Source organism: Passer montanus, unplaced genomic scaffold (genome assembly GCF_014805655.1).
Source record: "Passer montanus isolate IOZ18808 unplaced genomic scaffold, ASM1480565v1 scaffold54, whole genome shotgun sequence".
Classification (NCBI taxonomy): Eukaryota; Metazoa; Chordata; class Aves; order Passeriformes; family Passeridae; genus Passer; species Passer montanus.
In genome coordinates, this window is record NW_024370374.1 from 2,175,846 (window position 1) to 2,193,985 (window position 18,140).

Here is an 18,140-nt window from a genome sequence, read left to right on the forward strand (position 1 = left end):
TTCTGTTGTTTTACTCTTTTTTAGCAGACTCCAATAGATCAGAACAGTGACAAAACCATTCTGGATGCTGGTTTTGAGCCAGGGAAGAAGAACTTTCTGCATTTGACAGACAAGGATGGCGAGCAGCCTCACATAATGCAGGTAAAATCTCCACTCAGCTACATAAGCCAGTGTTGTGGGAGAGGTGTATATTCTTTGTAGTGCTTGTGTAAGATCAGAACATGAAAAAAAACTGGGCTGGGGTATTGCATCCTAAGCTTCTTTGGGAACCTTCTCAACGGACTTTGGCTGTATTTACATCTATGTTCACATTTCTCCTGAGTGGGACCAGTTCCCTTAGTAATGATTTGCTGTCACTGTTCGTGCTCATCGATATTTATGTGATGTTTGCTGCAAGCAATTTTCTAAGGTTATATAATTAATTAATCTTTGACACATTCAGAGCTAAATCTTAACAATACATATTTAATCATATATCCAATCCCTTTCCTCTGGGTGTTGAAAACAATGTTAGGCCTTTCTGGCAGAATTCTCCGAAATGGCAGCCTTGCACTGACAGCAGTGAGCTGCTTCCACATCTATTTTTGTGGAAAAATGAATAAATACATAAATATAAAAGAAGAGTTGGAAGTGTTGCTAGAGGCCGCTGTTTGCCATAACAAATATTTGAAATATTCTGTTTCTCAAATACATGATGCACACAGCTGCAATATACTCAAATCAAAGATTGGATAGACTAGTGATATATTAATATTTATTACTTAGCTCTTGTATCAGCTTAATGGTGGCTTACTTAGCCTTTGTTGTGGAGTTTAATTACCTGAAAAAGGGGAAAAAAACCCCATGTGTAAATAATTGTGCTCAAGATCAGAATTTAAGACTGGTTCTGATAGAGTAATGGAGTGAAATTTGTATGTCTGGAAAAAATCTTATTCTGTATTGCAGTGCAGAAAACTTGAGTCACATGAGATGCTGAATTGCCAACTTGCTTGCTTGTTGTGTCCATTGTAACAGTGTATTTGGTTGTGCAGTGTTCCAAAGGACCTGTCTTTCTGCCAGTGCTAAAGAACAATGTGTCAAGGGCTTGAGAATTTGAAAGGCAGAACTAAAGTTACACTGTGTATCTGCAATGTTGAAAATATTGTGTGATGTACCTAGCAAAACTGGTTTCTTAGCCATGGGAGAAAAGTAGATCTCATAGGTACTTCAGTAAAAATGTGTTGTCTAACTTGTGCTCATGCTGGGTGTGTTTGTGTTTCCAGGAGGAGTCAGGTACAGCAGAGGATGGTGCACAGGAGAGATTTATAGGCCCCCTTCCAAGAGAGGGCTCCATTGGATGTACCCATGACTATGTCAGTCAAAGCTATTCCTACTCTTCAGTCCTGAGCAAATCAGAGACAGGTATTTTGTTCTCTCTTGTAAAGGCAATGCTAGTTTGTAAAAATTTTAGCACATTTTCAAATAGCAGCACCTCCAGATTTTTTTTAATAAATTGCAATTTATTTTAAAAATACCCACATCACTGTTACATTTTTTTTATTCATGGTTTTTATGATATTCTCCCATCACTTTAGAAATGGAAGAACTGTGTTCCATCCTTTCCTTACTTGGAACAGAGTAATTCAGACTCTGCCAGGGTCCTCCTTTGCAGTGTTGGTGTGCTGCTCATCCCTAGTTCATAGCAGGATCAGCAGAGTGCCCAGCTCCAGCTGTCTTCACTCCCAGCTGTGTTCACTCCCAGCTGGATACTGGACGGGCTCCTGCCACTTCTCTCTCTGCTTGGCCTGGGAATTCCTGCCAGGGGCTGCAGGGTTCTCTGCCTCCAGGAGGATTCCCCAGGAGGCTCCTGCATCCCCCAGCCAGCAGACACCCAGGGGAGGGGAGTGCCCGGGGTTCTGGGAGGCTGCTCAGCAGGGCAGGAGGGGACAGCAAATTACAGTGTGGGGAGGGTAAAGGTACAAAGCTGGCACTCGTGTTGCACTACTCACCTGGTTAAGGCTTTTTGGCAAATAAGAAAGTTTATCTACCTTTTTTTCATTTAATAAAACTGAAAAGATGATTTATCTAGTGTAGAGTAATAAATAAAGTACAAATGTTCTGATTCAGTCTCTTCACAGAAAATGCCTGTGTGTGAAGTGTCTTTTCATTACTAGTATGGTACTGAGATTATTTTTTTTTCAAGAATTTTCAGAGTATAAACAGGCACTTTTAATTCCTGTAATATATGATGCTTCAGTATATGCTCCTTGCTTATCAGTTGTTGCTAATATTGGGTATTTTGGTTAAAATCTTAAAATTACAGCTTAGATTAATATAAGTAAATAATTTAATCTTCAGCTAGTAAAAAATGACTGTTTTAGTAGTTCAGTTAGTTTTTTAATTAGTTCTGTAAGGGGGAAGGGTTTAGAATAGTAGTGTTGTGTGAGCACCTGGGATTTTTTTTTTATTTCTGATTTGAAAACAATAATAAAAGCAGTGCAGCTACAAATTATAATAACATTATTACTAGGATATTTTTAGCAGACATAAAGTAATCAGCAAGCTTCAAGATACACAATTGTTTCTTAGAAAATTCTAGTTTATTCTGTAAAATATTTAAATCTGCTATTATTTAGAGTTACGTACATCCCCATAAGTGTAGTATTCAGCCTTAAATATTACTTTTTATTGTGATCAAAAAACTAGCTTCATGTCATTCAGGAGAATTATTTTTGTTATATAAACTATTATTCTCTGTTGTTCTCAGAAATTATAACATTCCCTTCATTTATAGTGTAAATAGCAATAAATGACAACAGACAAATGCAGTTCTTGCACACTATCACAGAATTGTTTTCTTGTCAAGTGTTTTAACTCTTGAATTGATGTGCCATCTTTTTGCATTATTTCCATCTCATTATTCTCATATTTTTAGGTTATGTGGGGCTGGTAAATCAAGCAATGACTTGCTACTTGAACAGCCTTCTGCAAACACTTTTCATGACTCCTGAATTTAGAAATGCATTGTATAAGTGAGTATATAGAATCAAAAAACTTCTTAAATTTGTGCTGGTTCGTATTGGTAGGAGACCCTTTGGAATTTCACCTGTCAAAATTTCCTTGTTTGGACACTGGAAATGATAATGAAAGTCAAGCTGGATAGACTTAGAAATTATATCTGCTTAAAAGCTTCAGCTTTTCAGTAAAATACAAGTTACTGGTTGTGGCATGGACGCTTTTTAAAGAATCTTGAGAACATCAAACTGAAAGTTAAATTTGATGCTAAGTGCAGTTCATGTCTGTACAGTGAATGTCTTCAAATTTTTTGGTTTTATGTTTGTACATTTGAAGAGTATCATTGCCATTTACTGCAGAAATGAAAAGCAACTGCATTTGACTTCTCCCAAGAGACAGAGCTGCAGTTAACCTGTGACATGGCAGAACTGAAACGTAGTAGATGTTGATTTAATGCCTTTATGATTAATGTTTTCAAAGCAGTTTTATTTGTCGAATATCTTGTGTTCCAAATAGGTGGGAATTTGAGGAATCTGAAGAGGATCCTGAGAGGAGTATCCCCTACCAGCTTCAAAGACTGTTTGTTTTACTGCAGACCAGCAAAAAAAGGGCAATTGAAACAACTGACGTTACACGGAGTTTTGGATGGGACAGTAGTGAAGGTAATGTGCAGCTGTTAAACTGCTGTGGTTTGCTTCAGCTGCTGCCTGCTAGGGGCTAAACTGCTGTTCATGGGGGAAATACCAGAATAATTAAGAGTAATGAATAGAATCTACTTTTTCAGTGGAAACAAAATCGCCTACATGGATACTTTTTTGTGCACTGTGTTTGGTTGTTGAAGAAATGGCATTTGTGAGTTTTAGGCTGTTAAAGTAGAAAGCACAAATTTTTGTAATTAAACTGTCATTGCACATGGTAATTGTTTCTAAAAAAGTAATTCTTTATAGGAAACTTGCTTCTCTTTTGAATCACAAGTGTCAAATACCCATGTTGCATTTATGGAATTACCCATATTATTGTCTACTTTAAATCAAGCACTATGTGTGCCTTTTTTACACTTGTGTGCTATAATTTTGCCCCCATAACCTGTTGGTTTTTCCATTACCACATGATAATGAGAAGGTAGAAGTTGGGTTTTGGAGAATCAGCACAAAGTTGGACAGAAATCAGCAGCAGTTTGTTTTATCTATGTAGAGTACATTAGCACTTCTGTATTTTCACATATTCTTGCTTGTGTACACAGTTCTTGTTTATGTATAAACAAAGTGAGCAAGCTGGCTGCTTATTTTTCTTGCTACATTGAGAGGCAGCTGCCTGTGGAATTGAACAGTGAATAGGTAGGAGTGTAGGTACACACTTGAACCAATGAGTAGTTTCTTAGGAAGCATTCTCAGGCTACAGTCAGTATTGGGACTAACAACATCTCCTATTTTAACTAATAATAACTTCAATTTTTAACAGCATGGCAGCAGCATGATGTACAGGAGCTTTGTAGAGTCATGTTTGATGCTTTGGAGCAGAAATGGAAGCAAACGGAGCAGGTAAGCTTGGAAAAACTGTCTTCATTCAGTGATGTAGTATTGTGGGTGTTTGGATTTTCTAATGATTGTAAAAATCATTTGCTAAATTTTAAATATCAGCTTATTGAAAATTTGTCGTAGTTTCCAGTTTTCTGGTTCGGTGCGATAGTTAAGCTACTGTGATGTGTGACTTTCAAGAGTGTGTTGCATCTGTTTTCTTCCCCCAGTTAAAAGTGGAATATTCTGCACTCTGGAATATTATACTCGGTCTTTATTTGATGCACAGAAAGTGATTGTGTAACTCCCACAATAACTTCCTTGCTGTCAGTGTTTATTAGGCTTTATTGTGGCCACTTGAAGCTCAAGCTCTCCCTTCTTAATGCAGGAGAAAGTTAGGAATATATTCCTGGCATGGGATACATTCTGATAAATGGCCACCTTCTTGCAGGCCAGTTTTGGCAAATAGGAGTAATTGGTAAATTGTCTCTGGAAACACAGGAAAGGACTGCAGGGTCAGTCTGCAAGATCAGGCTTGTTTTAAAATTCAGTGCTTTTGTAGTCGCTTAAGACATGACTGTAAAGGACACTGAAACTTCTGTAACATGATTTGAGAAGCTTGATACATGTTTTGGGCAGAGGAAAGTAAGAAATCAGGAGATGGTTGTCCTGCTGGGGAATGGTATTTTAAATGCATAGCCATGCAATTAAGACTTAATTGACAAAAAGGTATTTTCTTATAAAACCAAAGAAATACGATATTGGTCATTTTTAAAAAATCCCTGTTGCTGCATCTGTTTGTTTCAGGCTGATCTTATAAATCAACTGTACCAAGGCAAACTGAAGGACTATGTGAGGTGCCTAGAGTGTGGCTATGAAGGCTGGAGGATCGACACGTACCTGGATATCCCTCTGGTCATCCGGCCCTATGGCTCCAGCCAGGCGTTTGCTAGCGTGGTGTGTACTATTATGGTCCTAATAGTGCATCATACACACATAGAATACATAATGCCCCAGTGGTAGAATTGGTTCCCTGGTAAGTATCATCCTAGATACTCCATCTTGGGGTGTTCGTCTTTGTGCAGTGAACCAGCTAGCAAGTTCTAGAAGATTTTTCTTTTTTTTTGGCTTTTTGGTTTATTTTTTGTTTTGGTTTTTTTTTTCTTTTGCCCTTCAATGAGTCCTACTGGTGCATGTACAAGGGGAGGGGAAATGCAACTTTATTGCCTTAGGGCTGCAGTAATCAGTTATTTTCTTCCTGATAAAGTCTTCAGCATTCACTTGAGAGATTTTTATGAGATTACATAGTTTTATTTGGGTTGGTTTTTTTACTGGCACATCTGCTAAATTTTCATAGTGTTACTGAAAGTGTTAGTGAAAGAACAGAACATTGACATAAATTTTTTACTTTAATTGCCATGTTGTTGCTGTGCTTTTTAAAGGTCACTTAGATACCATATCCTTTTAATTAATTTGATGATGATTCAAAAATTTTGTTCTACATTAATGTTTGTAGTCTCTTTTGCTCCAGCTTTACTGATGCTGGCAAGCATAACTGTTGCTTAGTAAATCTGTGGAAGTTCTTTTGTTTGAGTTTTTCCACCCTGAAAAAAAAAATACTACAGACTGTGAAATTCCACAGTATGCTATGGATGGAGTTGTGAGAAAGAATAAGAATAAATCAAACAAGTCTTTCAGTAAAGGTTATTTTAAACAAACACTTGTGTAATTGGCTTGTTTATTAAACATAAAGTATTTTTCCTTCTGTATTTAGTGTGCTGGCAGTACTTTTAAAGGACTAATAGTCCATAGTTCTTAACAGTAATTCTGTTAAGAATTGTTAGAATTAATTTAAACTGCAGTATAGCTTCAAAGTACTTCACACTTTGTAACTTTAAATACCAATCTTGAGAAGTAGTAAAGGTGAGGGACATTGATCTTGGAAAAAGAATTCAAGTTAGTAACGTCCTTTGAATTCTTTTTAAGATTGCATTAAAATTTTCTGGAACTGTCCAGCTAATTGAAGCTGTCTTAATACAGATTGATGTTTTATACAGGTGGCTTCCCTTTTCACCTTTTAATCCTAATTTCTAGCAGTATTCCCTGACCTAAATTTTATTTGTTGTAATTTTTATTCAATAATTAGATTTTTATGATCTGTTAAAAATAATTAAAACAATTCAGTTCATGTACTTTAATTCTGCATTTAATAATGCATTGTTCGTACGTCTCAAATGGAAAGGTTTTTTCTTTAGTGGACAAGTCTGTGGTGTAATGCTAAAAACAGACTGTCTATTGGTAAAAACAAAACTTGAATGAATGAGGACTGAAAGATCAGATTACTTCTAATAGTATATGATATTCTTCCTTTCAGTCAGCATTTACTGGGTTTACTACATTGAGGAAAGTAGTTTTAAGATTTTTGTTACACAAACTTAACATGGTTGCAACTTGTATCGATGCTTCAATTTTTGAGCTTTTTCAATTCCTATTCTGATTATATTCAGTTGATTCTCCTCCCTGCATATGTATGATCAATAGCAGATGTAATTTTTAGTTCTGTAGTCTTCAGCAGTGGGGAGATATGGAGGATACTTGCTTTTGGAGAAGGGAAAAATCGCCTGTTTCTAAATGGAATTCTCTGAAGGTAGTATCCTCCATTGATCCATAGATGATGTGATTTAGTAGGTGTAGGTGAAGGGGCCTGAGAGATCCAAAACTTCACACATGCGCTAATAGGGCTTATGGAAGGGAATGTAAAACTTTTTGGACCTTGCTAGTCAGCTCCTGAGGGAACTTGCAGCAGGCGACACAACCCAAGATAGGGGATCTAAGGAGGATACTACCTTCAAAGAACTCTAGTTAGAGGTAAGTGATTTTCCATTACTTTCAAATAAGAGGGAATGGATGGATGAGCCTTGAATATGGTTAATCTGTAGAATGCCATTTAACGAGCATTATCCCACTGTTTGACATTGTGTATTACCAAAGAAATGCAGATACTTGAAATGTTGCATTAATTTATATGTGTATTACCTCTCAATGCATTGGGACATTGAAGAACTGGGAAGGATAATGTCATGCTTTCTTTATTTCCTACTTTGAACTAATTCTGAAATTCTTCAGTGTGGTCTTAAGTTTGCATTTGGAATTTTTCTGATTCCCCACTCTATCCCCCAACTCCATGTAGCATAGCTGCAAACTCACTAGGGAAGCTCTGGGGCATTGAGATGTTGTCAGTGTGTGGCTCAAGAAGGTTTCTGGAAAAGCACTTATGTTATCTGCACTGGTCAAGGGTATGGTGTCAAAAAAACCCTGAATCAGGCTTTTCTTGAGGTCAGTAGAAATCCAGACACAAAAACATTTTGCATATTTCAGGGAGCAACAATTCACATTCTGATTTTTGTAGGTACTAGTGTCTTTTTAAATTTAACAGCACTAGGCATAAGGTGAAATGTTTTGGAGTTAAAAAAATATATATTTTGCAAGATGAGCAGTGGAGAGAAAGATGCAACTGGAAACTAGCAGTGATGCTGAAATTATGATACTAACACAGTGAGAGTTGATTTGTAGTACCAGGAAACTAGTAATGATCCAAGTATTCTGGAGGTGTAGCAAATGCAGTTGTGTTTTGTTGAGTATTGTTAGTTTTCAAAATCTTTTGTACCATAGCTTTTCTTTTGAGAGTGTAATTATGTGTACAAGTACTCCTTCTTAGGGCAGCAATTACTTTGAACTTTATGTGAACTTACTTTGTGGTGTCCTTGCCAAACTGATGAAGGCAGAATATGGATGATGTGATAATTCCTTTTTGTTTTTAAGGCTAGGTCAGTAACAACAAGGTCTTGTATTTTTCATTGAATGTACTCTTTGAGCACAGGAAAACTGATGAGCTCTGAAAACTCAGGTTCTCAGAAGGCACTTAGTTTGTAGCTTTTTCCACCAGCAGTTTTGCCTAAATGCCATTTGTTGTGTAAGGCTTCATAGAGGTCCTACTGCTCCTATTCACAGGTTTTAGAAATTTACACATTTACAAATGCTTGCACTATGGCACTTGTCAAAATACTGACTAGATCATAATGCATTTTTATGGAGGGGAAAGTTCTCTGCAGTGCCTCACTTGAGCCATACAATAATTAGGTTGAATTGTTACAGCATATTAGTGTGCTAAGTGATAGAAATCTCAGAATTTTAAAAACTGAATACACTCAGAACTTGGCTGGGCAAGGCTGTGAGGAATATGCTTAAAGTTTGACCTGATTCTAGCAAGAGATTAAGATCAGATGATCTCCAGAAATTTCTTTCAGCCTGTATTGTTCTTTTGATTCTTTCAACTAGAAAGAAGTTTAAATCGCTTTTGTCATCCTAATCTGTAGCTTGATCACTTAGGCTTTATTTTGAAGTGTGTGTGTAGGGGATTTTGGAAATGCTCAGTAACTCCAGGGGTAGAGAACAGCTGCCACTTCGAAGGTAACTCCTAAGGTGACAGTGGCTTCTGGTGGCGCTGCAGGGCAGGGGGTGTGTGCTGTGATAGGCTTGGCAGCTTGGTCCTGGTTTTGCTGAGTAAACTGTCAAAGCAGAGAGCAGTGAACTACTCTAGAGTAGGAATTGTATTAAGAAACCTCCTAATCAGCAGAACTAACCTTGGTGTAAAGATTATGTAAGAGGCAAGAGAGTCAGCCTGGGGAGCAGCAATGGTCATTATCCAAGGATTGAAAAATACATGGCTATATATATAGCTCCAAAGTAATGGAGGTCCCAGGAGCTTCAATCAGGCCTTTCAAAGCACGGCTCACTATGAGTGCTAAGCAGTGAAACCTCAAGAGTATGTAATAATGCTTCATTGCCTTCTCAGGGGTCTAAAGCATCATCACTTCTTGCCTTATGTAAAAATTTGTAGGGTGTTTCCTGGTTAAATTGCACATCACATGAGTGTACATAAGCATTACACAATAATTTATGTCCCATCCTCCATATATTCCCATTTATATTCATGTTGATGCAGGAGCTGCAACATTTTTCTTACACTTCAAATATATTTTTCTTGCCTTAACTGGCATTTGGCTCACAAGAGAGTTCTGTCACAGATTATGATGTCATTATGTGATGTTTTCTAATTCATGTTTTCTGTATCTGCCATTAACTTTTTTGCTTTCACTGAAATAATTGTGAATAATAGTCAAAATACAACAATGCATTTTTTCTGCTTTCTTTTTAAGCAGGTTCTAACTTGTTTGGTCTCTTTTCTTACATTTTAGAATGAGATTCCTCACATTTCAGGACATAATCTTACTAAACACTAGCTGTCTGTGGCCCTGGAGTACAAAGCAACTCAGCCTCTGTAGCATTTAGGAAATACACAGCAGTTCAGTTCAGACTCTAAAAGGTTTTCACATGTCTGGAGAGTCTCTGGCCAAGAGCTGTGATTTCAGGGCTGTTCAAAGGCCCTTCTGGCTGGCTCAAAAATGGGAAATTGAGATGACTGCCTTCTCTTTACAGTTGTTTTATGGAGTTTGGCAGGTCTTTCATTTGTGAATAGTTGTCACCTGGAATACAGTCCATTTTTTAAAAGTCCTTTCTACTAGAATAACAACAGAGCTTTTAGAAAATACTTGCTTTGTTGTTCTTGCTAATTGCCTCCATTCTTGGAAAGAAAGAAGGGAGGAGGGAAGAGCTGGGGGCTTTTGGGAAGAACTTGGCATATCCTTGATTTGTTCCCAAAGTGGGATTTGCCGAACAACACGATTTAGATACCAGTCATAGGTTCTTTGCCAGCCATGGTATGACTGCTGAGTTTACTCTGCCCAGTTTAGCCCCTTCTTACTTATTCAGACTTCAGGGGAACAGCCACAGACCTTCATTAACAGATGATGATTTTAAAAATGTTGTTGCAAGTTGTATTTGTTTTCACCTTCATGGGTAAGCAGAGAACTTCTGGCTTCTGCTTGGAGTTCAGAAACTCAGAGCCTATTGGCTTGCAAGCTGACTGGGTTATAGGTTTTAACTTTGAAAATCTCTGGGTAAAATTCTTCAGTGAACCCATCTCAATACTTATAATGAATTCTGTTTGAACAAGTTTATTCTCAAGTATGTACACCTTAATGTGCAGTGTCATTGCTGCAAATTGTGTTAGGGAGAGGAATAATGATCAGTTTGGTTGTATTTTGAATATTGATTGCTGTAGTGAGGAGCAAAGTAGAAATCATTGAAGTCCTGGGTGTAAGTATCAGTTACAAAATTTGTGGTGTTTTTTGAGCTACCCCAAACTAGGCAGCTGTCAGAAGACAAAATTCCAGTTACTGCTTAGTTGTCTCATAAGGTTTAGCGAGGACACTACTTATGTCTTTATAGGAGATGGCCGTATCTGATTCTCGTTCCTTCAGGAGCAAAACTCAAATACTCTTCCCTCTGTCCTTTCCCCAGCTTTCACTTAAAAATAGGGTCTTCAAATGTAGTTTCCTAAGACCCTTGGTAGAACAGGACTAAGGCTGTCTTTGTGCAGGGCACTGACAAACTGAGTAAACTTTTTTTTACTGCTGTTTCCTCTTTCCCCCTCTAAATAGCAGATTGAATCTTTTGAGAAAAACTCCTTTAGAAATGCAGAAGAACCATCTCAAAATTCTGGGAGAGCAAGGACAAGGCAGGGTTTAAAAAGCTCATTTTCACAGCAGTTGACTTTAAAGACATGACTAAATGTGATGTGCAAGGTAACAGGAGTAAATGTAACTATTGAACCAAAGAGAGTTGGGATTCATCAAATGCTGAACAAGATACAAGTTAACAGTAATTGTGGTTTTGCTGGGTAGAAAGATTGATTTCTGGTCATGTTCACCTGAATATTATGTCTGTCCCAAAGTTTGTCAATCAAATTTTGGTGGTAGATTTAAATTAATTATTTGTATGTGTTTGCAATCTCATGGTAAATTTATACGTGCATAGTAAACACTCTGTAAAAATGGGGTAACATGTTTTTATTCTTAGGAAGAAGCACTGCATGCTTTCATTCAGCCTGAGATCCTTGATGGCCCAAATCAGTACTTCTGTGAGCGATGTAAGAAGAAATGTGATGCAAGAAAGGTAAAGACTGGTCAAATGATTTGCAAAAATTACTTTTAATAAACACCAATCCTGACAACAGGGGCATAATCTTGTCCTTGTTTCATTTAGGGTCTGCGGTTCTTGCACTTCCCGTACCTGCTGACATTACAGCTGAAGAGATTTGACTTTGATTATACCACGATGCACAGAATTAAACTCAACGATCGCATGACTTTTCCAGAGGAGTTGGACATGAGTGTCTTTATTGATGTTGAAGATGAGGTAAAGTATTTGGTTTCAGAGAAAAGCATTTAGCTTCCTTCAAATTTCTCATTCAGAAAATCAAAATTCCAGTCTGATAAACCCATTTAAGTAGCATTATTCATCTACATGAAATGTTCTTTAGCCATGCTAGTGCTGTAATTTGAAGGTTTTAAATCTGTCCATATGGATTTTTTTTTTAGTATTGCAAACAAACATGTTCTCTGTAGTTGGTGTTCCAGCTTCCATAAAAAAGCTGTTTCAGATTTCTTTCATCTTCAATCAACAGATTTAAAGACATGAGTCTCAGGGCTTCTACATATATACTACAATTCCAGAAGGGAAGATTTATCTGAAGCTTGTGTCTGAATCATGTTGGTCATAAAGATGATGTAAATTTTCAAAACTGAATACTGAAGTTAGTCCAGAAATCATTAGTAATGAACTTCTTCCCTCTGAATCACCATGTAGTGTATACTGTAGAAATAAGATTTTTAAATTTTTTTTTTCCCCATCAGTCTTCTGGCTTTTTGCTTTTCGGGTTTTAACCAAAATTCTTGTTGTGCAGTTACGTTCACCAAGAAGTATTTACTGTGCATTTTGCATTGAAGACCAAAGTAATTCCTCTAATTTCATTCCTGAAAACATTTGTTGGCTTGCACTGGTATAAGATAAATACTGCCTGGATATGCATATGGGGTGGCTTTTCTGGCTCTCTGCAAACCCTTGTCTTAGGAAGGATGCCATGTAGAGAATTTGATACCTCTCAGAGCGGGATAAATAACAATGAAGATTGATCTGGGAGAATAGAACTCAGATAAAATTAATGACTGTCAGAAAATCAAAACAATTATCCAGAGGCAAGATGATCAGGTAAGAGATGAGTATACTGAGTGAGCTGCATTCAGTGTTGGTGACACCATTCTGTTAAGCTAGCAGAACACTAATCAGTCTTACTGTAATACCTTGGCTTGGTCCAGTGAGTTGAAATGGAAAAAAAATCTTTGATTGTGATTGAAAATATTTTCAGTCAGTTCTGATCAACAGGGCCACATTACAAGAGATATGTTTTTGGTATCAGACTTCCAGGTACTGAATTGGGATAGCTAGTGCATGGAATAGGCTAGTAACAAATATAACCTTGCCAGGTCTAAAAGCTCCTAATTACTGTTCAGTTGCACACAAAGCCCAGGAATACTGAAGAGGTGGACCGAAGACACCAGCAGAAACAAGTCTGTTCTTGGTGCTGAATTGCAGAGGTCTCTAGTTTTTTGAGGAATTTAATTGCTTCATAGAGTGGATTTTTTCATTTCACACTCTTAGTTCCTGTTCCATGTAGCTTTTAATGTTGTATAATGTTAGTGTGTATGTCTTATTTTTAAGAAGTCTCCTCAGACTGAGAGTTGCACTGATAGTGGAGCTGAAAATGAAGGCAGTTGTCACAGTGATCAGATGAGCAATGATTTTTCTAATGATGATGGAGTTGATGAAGGAATCTGCCTTGAAAGCAATAGTGCAGCAGAGAGGATCTCTAAAGCTGGCAGTGAAAAGGTATGATAGCACTGGGGTGTTAGAAGGGTGGGCAGGAGGCTGGAAGGGGGGACACAGCTGGAAAGGCTGACCTGGATTCACCACCAGGATATTCCATGCCAGATTCCCTGCTGTGCACCATCATGCTCAGCAGGAAAAACTGGGGGCTTTCCAAGGTTGCTGTTGTTCAGAGACTGGCTGGGCATTGCTCTGCTGGGGGGAAGGGGGGGATGTGCTGAGTAATGCCTTTGCATCACTGCATTATTAATTTTTTTTGTGTTTCCTTTATCTATTAAAAAGTTCTCACTTTTGCTTTTCTGGTTTTCTCCACCATCCCTCTTGAGGGGAGTAGTGACTGACTGGCTGGAGGGATGCTTTGTTCTTGACTAGGGTCTACCCACCACAAATTTAAATGATAAAAATATAATTCTGCCATTGAAGGTGAGGTGAGACGTTGGGAGTGTGTGAGTTTATTTGAATTTTCAAAAATTGACATTACAACAAAAGAAAGAATTCAGCTGATTTGGAGGTCACCTGAGATACATAAAGGTCTTCCCAGCTTGTCAGACTGAGAATTGCTAGTGGCTTGTTTTGGCAGCAGACCCTTAAACTGAAGACCTGTTTTGCCTTGTGAGCAGTGGTTTTACTTGTCAACAATACTTGTCTACTAGTATTGTTTGCAATACTAAATCTCCCTTAAACTGAAGACCTGTTTTGCCTTGTGAGCAGTGGTTTTACTTGTGGCCAGCTGTCTAAGGTCTACCAGATTTAGCTGCACAAGAGCATCTTGCAGAGTAGTAGGAGAAGACTGGGAAGTTTTGATCAGTGTTACAGATGAAGCCAAGGGTCCAAATGTTAAATATTCCTTCAGTCATGTTAATATAAAGGAATTAAATAGCAAGTGAGTCCAGGATAGCAGCCATCCTGCTGTGGGACATCAGGGGTGGCAGAGATCTCTGGTAGACTTGGTTGAGTTTTCATTGAAAATTTTGAACTTTATGGTGATGTCTACAATATATGCTTCATGTATTGTTCAGTGAACTCATCTGAAATTAAGCCAGTAGCTTTCATTCAGCCTTGGTAGAAAGCTGTTTGGCTTCAGCTGGTACTCTTGTAAAGTAACAGTTTTAAAGGCTGACTTGCATGTTAATCTGCACATCTGGACCTGCTTGTATTTACCTTGAACCATTTGAGAGGGTTTTTTTGGTACATGTTCTGAATACTGTCAGTCTTAGTTGGAAATGATGAAAAAATTAATTCTAGTCACTTGACTGGAACAAGACCAGAATATTTTAATGTGTCTGTAATGCAAGTGGGACATCCAAGTATTGACAGTAGCTTTGGCCAGTTATTTCATACTACTTGTTCTCAAGGCAGACAAGCTGTCAAGCCAGGCTTTTTGGTTTGGCTGTCTTAATAATGGATGTGGGATGTGCTGAGAACATACAGTGTTTCTTCTACATAGTCCAAAAATATCCTTGTAACACTTCTGAGTCAGTATGGTTCAGTTTTATTTTTTAATTTATGTGCAGCACTGAAGGCATGTGCTTAGTGCCCTGTATTTCCATCCATTTATCTATGAAAAAAAAGTGTATAACATCATGTGTGGAGAGAGGTGATAGCAAATAGACCTAAGCTTTGTAGATACAAACTGCTGAGTAAAGTTTAGCATAGTAGAGTTCTGGTTTTGTTCAGTGCCTATTGCATTAATTAATTTCTGTTACACAAATCCACTCTTTGCCTCAAACTGTTTACATACCTGGGTTTGTGTCCTTATTTTAAAACTTTTTAAAATTACTATTTGCCTAGGTTTTCTTCACTGGATGCATTTCACACCTTTTTCTTCTCTCCACAGAGTTCTTTATTGTATGAGCTCTTTTCTGTCATGGTTCATTCTGGAAGTGCTGCTGGTGGCCATTATTATGCCTGTATAAAATCTTTTAGTGATGATCAGTGGTACAGCTTTAATGATCAGCATGTTAGCAAGGTAAAAATAGTATTTTTAGTTATGTTTTCTACTCATAAGTGGACCAATAAGTTCCTGTTTTGTGATTTTCCACTTAGCTGCCCATAAAACCAGTTTCATTATATGTATTTCAAGTATTTCCTTGATTTCATCATCTCATCCTAATGTCCTGCCATATACATATGTTTCACTCATTAGCTTTACTCATTTCTAGGGGTTTGGAAAGTGTTTATTTATGTATCTGTGTATTTCTGTGTGGTGGGGAAAGGAGTGTTTCTCCTTGGCAGTGATAGTGGGAGGGTTCATAATGAAGCCTTCATTCATGTACAGACCTGGCTGTATTTCAAATTTCTGTACGTGTGAAGAGCATTTCTTGCTTAGAGAAGTGATTATAGATCTGTCACAGTCCAGACTGTGCTGTTAAACCTGTCCAGCTCATGGAGGTGTTCCAGCTATCATCCATAGGTGCTATTGCTATCAGGAACCTATCTTTTTCTCTAAGAAGTTCCTACTTGAAAAACTAAAAAGTATGTTAGCATCCATTGTGAAATGGAGAAGCAAATCACTATGAAATTGTTTTTGGAAGTTAGCAAATAAGCAGAAATATTTTTATAATTGGAATTATTAATATAGTGTGTTGTGTGATGCCATGTTTCCTAGTGAGAATAAATGCATCTCTATTAGTGCAAGTTTCTCAAATAATCATTACATTGATTTTCTGTTAGATAACTCAGGAAGATATTAAGAAAACATATGGAGGATCTTCTGGAAGCAGAGGATATTATTCCAGTGCTTTTGCTAGGTTAGTATTACTGTAATGTTACTTTTCTTTCTGGTAGTGTTTTAGTGTAATGAAATGAATGGCCACGGTGCATGTGCCTAACATGTTACCTTAAAATTATTAGCAGATGCTTCTGATAGTTGTAAGAACTATCCTGACTGCTGTTTCAGATCATTAAAATAATGTGATATTTATTTTTTAAAATCCTTCTTGGTTAGTGTATTACTTAGATATGATACAGCTCCCTACTGAAAGATAAAGAAACCAGAGCAGCTTCTGAAGCCAGTATTGTCTCCTGAGTGATAAATTCAGCTGTCTCTTCTCTTCCCCCAGCTCCACAAATGCTTACATGCTGATATACAGATTGAAAGATCCAACAAGAAATGCAAGTAAGTTTGAAAGCTGTATTTGCAAAAGTTGGGTTTTTTTTAAACTGAAGTGTTGCATGTTGTGGTTTTGTTTGTTGTGATGAAACAATGTCATAAAGTACACTAATCTGCAGAAGTGCAATATTTATTTTATCACAATGTAGATGATATCTTGAGACTTTTATTATCAAGTAATTCACTTTCTGGAAGAGTACTTGCATTTATTGTAAAAACAGGATTAAGTGCAGTCATTAGCTTTAGTGTATTTCTCCACTACTACAAAAGCTTTGCATACTGAATGGAATCAACTGGAATCTTTTGCTACTATCACTTTCTTGTGTTGCTGATAACATAAGCAAGGGAAATAAGAGGCTGACTTCCGTTTAATTAAAATAATGTAAAAGAGAACAGGGCATGGTATAGTGGGAAGTTTGTGTGGAAAAAGAATGGGGTGAAAAGGCAAGAAAGATAACTCAAATATACCTGTAATGCCTAAAGGTGGAAAGGTAATGCCTGCTGTGGGAAAACTGTATTTTTTAAAAACTAATGCTTTGTTTTTACTGGCAGAGTTTCTTGAAGCGCATGAATATCCAGAGCACATTAAACAATTGGTACAGAAAGAGAGAGAATTAGAAGAACAAGAAAAGAGGCAACGTGAAATTGAACGCAACACATGCAAGGTTAGAATTTCTGCTGCACTGAGTAACAATACATTGCTAGTGGGAAATGTTTCTACAGTAAACAGTGTTTTTTACTACAGTACAAGGACTCCTTTGTGATAAATGTTTGCACTAACAATTCTTTTAAATGAATTGCACACCTGTTAGAGAGCTCTACATAGTGCAGGCATCTGTTGGAGGTATTCACCAGACATTTTTGTTGAATTCATGTATTGTATGTGGATTTGAATTGGTATTAAACCCAAAACAACTTATCGCTTATTTTAAGCAAAATTGCTTCCAAAGAATGTGTAATGCTGCACATTGTGTTTTCTACTGTTAAATCTTTTCATATTGTGACTCTTGACTTTGTGCAATGGTATTTCTTAAACTAATTCTAAATAGTTACTTGGCAGAAAGAGCAGAATTTTTCCAACCCTAGATTTAATAGTAACAAACAAAATAGGACCTCTGTGTCTTAGAAGCATGGCAGTCAGCTGCTCTATCTATGAATCAAGTGATTGTTTTATGAGGAAGTTCTCTCATTGCAAAATGTGTAACTCTCTATTGTGAAAAAGGAATTTCACATTCATTGTTCATATGTGCATTTGGCTTTGGAACATTTGCTCACTTGTAGCCTGTGACTACAAGATGTTCTGGTTATAGAAGGTGTACCCTAGCTGGGAGAAAGATTCAGATGCACACATATACCTCGTGTGCCTTTGACATATTCTGTCTGCAGTTGTGTAACCACCTGAAAGGAAACCATGCCACAGCTGAAGCAGAGCTAAAGGTGTATTTCATATTAGGTTGCTTGAATATGGTGTTTTCAACTTAAATGGAAATATATTTGAAAATGCCTTCATGATAAATTTTCTTCCTTTTGTATTTCAAAGATTAAATTATTCTGCATGCATCCTACAAAGCAAATAATGATGGAGAACAAATTGGAAGTTCACAAGGACAGAACACTGAAGGAAGCTGTGGAAATAGCTTACAAGGTATGCCATGTGTAACAGAATAGTT

The 18,140-nt window shown here is 37.2% G+C and overlaps 1 protein-coding gene across 4 annotated transcripts in view; it reads left to right on the plus strand.

Annotated features, from left to right (window-relative positions):
- USP47 (ubiquitin specific peptidase 47) overlaps positions 1-18,140 on the plus strand; it is a 51,031-nt gene that overhangs the window by 18,414 nt on the left and 14,477 nt on the right. For 2 of the 4 annotated variants that reach the window (XM_039725167.1, XM_039725170.1), the window contains 14 exons: positions 25-141; positions 1,263-1,401; positions 2,915-3,011; positions 3,511-3,656; positions 4,456-4,535; positions 5,319-5,468; positions 11,493-11,588; positions 11,679-11,831; positions 13,194-13,361; positions 15,196-15,327; positions 16,032-16,108; positions 16,421-16,476; positions 17,023-17,135; positions 18,011-18,115. In XM_039725167.1, coding sequence (XP_039581101.1) covers positions 25-141; positions 1,263-1,401; positions 2,915-3,011; positions 3,511-3,656; positions 4,456-4,535; positions 5,319-5,468; positions 11,493-11,588; positions 11,679-11,831; positions 13,194-13,361; positions 15,196-15,327; positions 16,032-16,108; positions 16,421-16,476; positions 17,023-17,135; positions 18,011-18,115 — 1,629 coding nt within the window. The remainder of the gene's footprint in view (positions 1-24; positions 142-1,262; positions 1,402-2,914; positions 3,012-3,510; positions 3,657-4,455; positions 4,536-5,318; positions 5,469-11,492; positions 11,589-11,678; positions 11,832-13,193; positions 13,362-15,195; positions 15,328-16,031; positions 16,109-16,420; positions 16,477-17,022; positions 17,136-18,010; positions 18,116-18,140) is intronic. The other 2 variants (XM_039725169.1, XM_039725168.1) reach the window with 2 other exon arrangements.